The sequence below is a fragment of the Magnolia sinica genome, chromosome 4 (genome assembly GCF_029962835.1).
Source record: "Magnolia sinica isolate HGM2019 chromosome 4, MsV1, whole genome shotgun sequence".
Classification (NCBI taxonomy): Eukaryota; Viridiplantae; Streptophyta; class Magnoliopsida; order Magnoliales; family Magnoliaceae; genus Magnolia; species Magnolia sinica.
In genome coordinates this window covers 35,858,753-35,865,725 of record NC_080576.1, presented here as the reverse complement: position 1 = coordinate 35,865,725, position 6,973 = coordinate 35,858,753, and the positions used below count along the sequence as shown (strand labels likewise).

At 43.3% G+C, this 6,973-nt stretch overlaps 1 protein-coding gene across 1 annotated transcript; it reads right to left on the bottom strand.

Annotated features, from left to right (window-relative positions):
- Positions 1-464: 464 nt before the first annotated feature.
- LOC131243016 (phytosulfokine receptor 1) lies at positions 465-4,125 on the bottom strand. Its single transcript, XM_058242068.1, has 2 exons — positions 817-4,125; positions 465-741 (listed from the first exon to the last, which is right to left on the bottom strand). Exon 1 carries the CDS (start codon positions 3,940-3,942, stop codon positions 823-825), a length of 3,120 nt encoding a protein of 1,039 aa, XP_058098051.1. The 5' UTR covers positions 3,943-4,125; the 3' UTR covers positions 465-741; positions 817-822.
- Positions 4,126-6,973: the final 2,848 nt, after the last annotated feature.

The window sequence follows — 6,973 nt, the reverse complement described above, 5'->3', positions numbered from 1 at the left end:
TTTGGTATGGAATCCACAGTTTCCAAACATGGCCATGGCTTAAGATACATTTGAAGTTGGGCTGATTGTAGATGACAACAAGAGCATATACTTGTTGAAAAAGGAGATTGCCTAAAGAAGAAAAGAGAGAGATAACAATGCTTATAAACATAGAAACATGATGCAATTGACAAGAAACAGATGGAGAATGTTTTATTTTCACTTGTTGCATGCTTGAAATCCCAAGATACGAGTGCATATTCTAGCTAAGATAGCTTCGAAGGCAAGTCCATTTGAAAATTCTGTTGACTTATGAACTGTGTTGATGTACATGCCTGATCCCAGTTGTTTATTTTGCATCGGGCATCAGGCAAAGGAAAATTTTCAGCAAGTTTATTTACACAACCGTATTGAAAAGCACATTCCTGGACAGGGTGGAAGACCATAAACAAAATGCCCCCAATTTTTTTTTTCTTTTATTAAAATGGAATATCAAAACAAGTCTCAATTAAAAACAGTTTTTAACTTACAGAGTATCAGATACACATATTGTTTCTTCTGTTATATACTTCTCCCGTATTTCAATATCTAAGAAATTACCAGGAAACAGAACTTCGAGACTTCGACGCCGTGTAATGGTTATTTACAGCTGGATTGCCATTTGATAGTGGAAAGCATGAAGACATTCCCAAGCAGCTGACAGTCGGCCACTTCTCACTGTTGTTACGGTCCTAATGTTTGCCAGCAAGAACAACACCATGCCTGATATTGAGAGCATAAACAGAAGTAAAGACACTGCCGAAAATCATTTCCTCTCACAGCAACGAAAAATTTCACCTTGCCTCACGTAATCGGTTGGCTGTCAAGCCCAACATTGTCGAGCCACAAGACTATCTGTTGGATGAAAGGCCTGAATTTGGGACACTCGCTTAAGCAAAGGCATGCAATATCAAGCACCTGTGACATCTGCTTGCTGTGCTCCTTATCATAAATAAACGGATCGAACACCTCATCTTCCCGCCTCTCCTTCTTCATCTGAAGCACCCACGAGGTTAAATCTCGGCACCCTTTCGGCTTGCACATGTCCATGGGCCTCTTACCAGTAAGAAGCTCCAAAAGAACTACCCCAAAACTATATACATCTCCCTTAAAGGTGGCGACTGAAGCTTGACTGTATTCGGGAGGGATGTAGCCCAAGGTTCCGACGAGATCTGTGGTCACATGAGTGTCGTAAGGCAATATGAGCCTTGCAAGCCCGAAATCCGCCAAATGGGCTTTGAAATTTTCATCTAAGAGGATGTTACTCGACTTGATATCCCGGTGAAGGATATGGGGCTCGCATGATTGATGCAAGTAAGCCAAACCCCTTGCAGCTCCTTGAGCTATCCTAAGCCTAGTATCCCAATCTAGCGCTGAACCGCCATTAAGCTTCTCATGCAGCCAATAATCCAAGCTTCCGTTCTCCATATACGAGTAGATTAACAGCCGATCATTACCATACCTGCAATACCCTTGAAGCAAAACGAGATTTTCGTGCTGTGCTCTAGAGAGGGTCTCAACTTCAGCTTGGAACTCTCTCTCCATCTGACAGCCGTCGCCAGACAGCCGTTTGATTGCAACCTTCCTACCGTCCGGCAGAGTCGCCTTGTAGACGAGACCAAACCCCCCACAACCAATGATATTAGCTTGGTCGAAATTGCCGGTGGATTTTAACAGATCTTCGATGGTGATCTCTTTGTTTTCCTTGCTTTGAAATAGAAGAACCAATTTGGACCCTGGTAGTAAGTTCTTTTCCGTGTCAGATTCCTCCCTTACAGTATCTTCCTGTCTCTGAAAACAGGATCTTAACACGATGATGTATACGAATGCGCCAACTAAAGCCACCCCAGATCCAATTCCAATTGGCATTCCTATGATAGCTATTCTGTTTATCCGTTCTTTCTTGTTTGATTGCAGAGGAGTTTGAGGCCAGCAAGGAGTGAAATGTTCACCACAAAGATCCTTGTTTCCCTTGAAGCTTGCATTCGGGAAAGTCGAGAACTGGCCTCCCGTCGGGATCACCCCAGATAAGCTATTGTTCGCTACACTGAAGCTTGATAGAAAGCTGAGATTGGTCAAAGAAACGGGTATGGTTCCGGAGAGATTATTGAAGGAAAGATCCAAAACCTCCAAGCTCGTCATGCCTGATAATTCACTAGGTATTGTTCCTGACAGATTGTTCTTCCTCAATTCCAACACATGAAGCTTCTTCAGTTTCCCAAAATCCAGCAAGATCGGTCCTGTAAGCATGTTGCAACTCAAATCCAGAGTCGGACGGAAGCTCGTAACCTGATTGTACTGCAACCCTGTAGTGTTTTGGTTTCGTCTGATGAAGAATGGGAAGTTGGGGGTGGACTCTTCCTGCGAGACGTTGCGAGAAATGAGGCCTGCCAGCTGTGTCAAGCTCTTGGGGATTTCCCCAGTAAGCGAATTGTTTGACAAATCCAAGTAAAAGAGAGACCCAAGGCTTCCCACCCAGGTTGGGATGCTTCCTTGCAATCGGTTCCACGATAAATCTAACAGCTGCAACTTACTGCAATTAGCCAGCCACGGTGGGATTGAACCAGAAAGACCACAGTTTGGGATCACCAGAACCTTCAGGCTCCCAAAACCTTGAATCGCATCAACAGGCATTTCCTCTTCATGGAAATTCATCGTAAGCACTAGAGTAGTTAGGTTCCTGCATTGTTGCAAAATTTGCAACGAAGATGAAATGTTATGTAGGCTATTATTCGATAACGATAGGTAGGAGAGTGCCTGAAGATTCTTGAAGCTCTCTGGGATTTTGACGTTGAGGCTGTTTCTAGCAAGATTTACATTCTTCAGAGCCTTGCATGAGGAAAGATTATCGAGATTGCTACCATGAAACCGATTCGAACCGAGATCGAGGGAACTAAGGTGGGCCATCGCAGTGCAATTAAGACTGATCGGACCATCAAGAGAATTGTTTCTCAAATTAAGCAAACGGAGAAGTGGCAGATTCGACAATGAGACGGGCAACTGACCGTTGAAACGGTTCGAATGAGCACAAAGATGCTGTAATTTGCCGAGGCTACTGAAAACATCTGGGACCTTCCCCTCAAACCCATTGAGAGAAATATCCAAATGGGTGAGATGAGAAAGATTACCTATTCTCTCACTCAGCCACCCGGAAATATTGTTTTCCTGAAGATACAACCGCCGCAACGACAACATCCCGAATAAATCGTCCGGAAAATTCCCAGACAGAAAATTCTCATTGAGAGAGAGCTCATGTAAGGAGTTGCAATTACCAAAACCCACTGGGAAATTGCCAGAGAAGTTGTTCGCAGAAAGTTGAAGAACTTCAATTCGAGGCGATGTGCTGCAGATACTCGCATTGACGGAACCAGAGAATAAATTGTAATTGATGATGAAATGGGTTAAATTCACAGAACCAATAAGGAGTGGCTGCTCACCGGTGAAAGAATTGCCCGAAATGTTGAAAACCTGGATCGATGGTAAACTGATATTTAATGGAATCTGGCCGAAAAAATCATTAAAACCCAAATCAAGGACCTCCAATTGCTGTGATTTGAATAATTCTGCTGGAATGAGGCCATGGAGAGAATTGAAGGAGAGATTGAGGACTTTTAGCTGATCCAAACTAGCCAAGGATTTTGAAACGGGCCCTTTCAATTGCATGTTTCCGAGAGACAACCTAACTACTCTTCTGCTGGAATTCCCAGAAGACGGTCCGCATTCAACGCCGCGCCAGCTGCAGCAATCAGAAGAAGAGGCATTGCTCCACGCCCCAACTGTCGAATTAAGACCCTTGGAGAAACCATCCAATGCTTTCAAATCATTTGAATTACAGGTCAGATTCTGGGAATTCAAGACATGGGATTGGAGACAGAGAGAAAAGCATAGGATAAAGAAGAAAAGCGAGAAATCTCCAACACCCATCTTCCAATATAGCAAGAAATTTCAGAAGAAAACAGAGGAATGAAAGATGGAAGTTTCAGGGAGAGATTGCAGATCTTGTAAAGCCCACATGGATTTTCTCAAGATTGGGGGTCTGGGTTTTTCAGTTCCTTTTGGATTCTAGAAGATCAGAGAGAGAACGAGGGAGGGAGAGAGGGAGAGAGAGAGAGAGAGAGAGCTTGGTTTGGAGTCTTTTAACTGCTTTCCATGGATGAGAGAGAGAGGTTGGGAAGAACGTGAATAGGGGTTTGATACAAAGGGGCCGATTTTTAGGTCATCCAGGCCGTTGATATTATGGTTTGTACTATGGTTTGTGGATTTCTGAAAAATATCATCACTTGATCAATCTCCCACAACAGACGGCTGATAAAAGAATATAGAAAAGGAAGCACGAGATTTGATTTAAAGGATCTTCCAATCTGGAAGAGTTTTGCTTCTTATCCTATCTGCAGTGTTCTCACTCAATCAACGTTCTGGATCAACGATCCATGGGCCCCACTTTCACGAAATGCGCGTATCAGGACGCTTTTGACGTCCTTAAGCATCAGGATCAGTCCTTAATTAGGAAAGAGATGTTTGGTAGTCAGCCGTTGGAGGTGACCGGGGAATGGACCGGAATTACCGGTTATAGGAGGTGGGCTTGAGACGCGAGTTGATGCTGACGTGGCTGGGAGATGGGGAAGTCAGAGATGGGATTTATGATCATTTGATGGCGGAGTTTGTACTTTTATCCGCCGGGCCGCTTTAGGCGTTTTTTAAGTATATATGCGATCGTCGATTTTTGTCGCGTATGGTTCGAGCCTGTGGAGCCGGCTCGATTGGATCGCTCTGCTCGACTTGGAGCATCCTTCGCATATTCCTGGCTTTCGGGGGCGGTTTTAACTTCATGGCGACTTAGATTCCAGCGTTTGTGGACACAGATGGGGCTCACATGATGAGATGGCCGGATGATTCGAACCGTCCATCTTCTTTTCACTGTCACCAGTAAGTTATTTTCATAAAATATTACTTCAGTGGTTGTTTATCCTCATCAATATAACAATATTTGAGCAGATGTATAAAAAGCTACACCTCCACAGCATGGAAGATTAAGATAAGATGTCCATGGCTGATAGGGAAGAGCGTTAAGAGCTAAAAAAGATAAGAGTCAAGATAGCCTTGTCAAGAAGCCCGTGTTGCACGCAATGAGTGAAAAAATAGATAGGTAATCATCATGTATTACAATGCAAACAGCTACGACTGCAAAGGGCATATGGCCTGTTTGATTCAGTGCATTACGCCGTATTAGATAGAATTGAATTGAAAATACCAACGACTTAGCCCCCTATCTTGTTTGGTTCCTTCATGGGATACTAGCCTGGTATGCTTTGAAAAACAAGCCATAAGCCATGGAATTAGGGGCTGCATCAGAAAATCTTCCCCAGCCCTCTGGGATTCAAGGTGCGTACCATGATTTATGGGATCTATGCCCTGGGTTTTGCTGGATTCGAATGGATTGTTGACAATGACAAGTTATGTGGGTCCCACCATGATGTATAGGCTATATCAACACCATCCATGCACTTTTTGAGATCATTTTCGGGTATCAGCCCAAAATTAGGCAAATCCAAAGCTCAAGTGGACCACACCACAAAAGGCAATGGGAATTGAACACCTACAATCGAAAATTTCTTGGGGGCCACAAAAGTTTTGGATGAAGTTGATATTTGTGTTTTCCTACACCATGGTTGACCCCGGAAAGGTTTCAACGATGGGTTGGTGTGGTCCATGTAAGCTTTGAAATTGTCTTATTTGTGGGCCCATCCCATAAAATGATGCCAAACACTCCCTAAAGAAGTGCACACGATAAACAACTAATAGGTAAACTGTTGTTGACACATAGATCCATCCCTCGCCAGCACAATATTGTCATCAGCATATCTCTTTTTTTACACACGCACCCCACACACACGCCATAGTGGGATTTCACCACCTATGGGTATCGAACCCAAGACCATGTGTTGAAACTCCTTAGAGTCTACCACTAAGGTAAGGACACACCATTGTCATTAGCATGAATTGTGATTCTCTTCAACTATCTTACTATTTGTTCATGCCTTATCAAATTGCTAGGGAGGACAATAAGCCTTGAATCGGAAGGCTTCAAGGCCTGCCTTTCAACGTGCTTAATAATAATTCCCTCCCTTCAACCCTCTTACCTATGAGCTTGGTTCTTGCCCCCAGGTTTCGAACAGGCAACTAGAGATCCATCATTCATCGAGTCTCTCACCTATAAGCTTGGCCCACCTTAAGTGTTGAACAAACGATATTCTCACATCTAATGATCGTCTCATCTACAAGTTTGATTCCTGCTTAGTTTCGAACAGATGACATCATCTCCCACCAACTCTCTCACCTACAAGCTTGGCCCACCTTACGTGTTGTAACCCTAAGTGCTAAACTCACGTTGAGTGATGAACAAATTGTCACCTCTCTAAGCTGATTGTAAAAGCTCTTATCCTAATATCATCAACAATATAATTTTAGGGGTCATTTGGCACCATGGATTAGAGGGGATTGGAAGGGATTAGAGGGAGTTTCCACTCCCCTGGTTGTTTGGCAGCATAAAGCAACTGCGGGTTGCAAATCCAGGAGGTTTCCAATCCTCTTTGAGGGGGTTTGCAATCCACGGTGAGAGCTTGGATTATACCTAAAATCATTTCAATAGTGGTAGGTGTAACATGTGTGTCACTATACACTATCATTCTATTGGGCACATGGCCCACTAATGATGATCAGGACCGTCCAAACATTGTCCATGTAAATTAACACCGTTCAAACATTGTCTAGCACCGTCCAAACATTGTCCATATAAATCAACGATTAAAAATCGTTGGTTAGTCACTCAAACATAATCTTGTGCTTGTGGCCCATCCGAGACTTCAAATTTTATCATTTTCGGGCAAAGCATATATTTCAACGGGCTTATCACAACCATTATATCAAAAATTACATATCTCACTAATTAGAGATA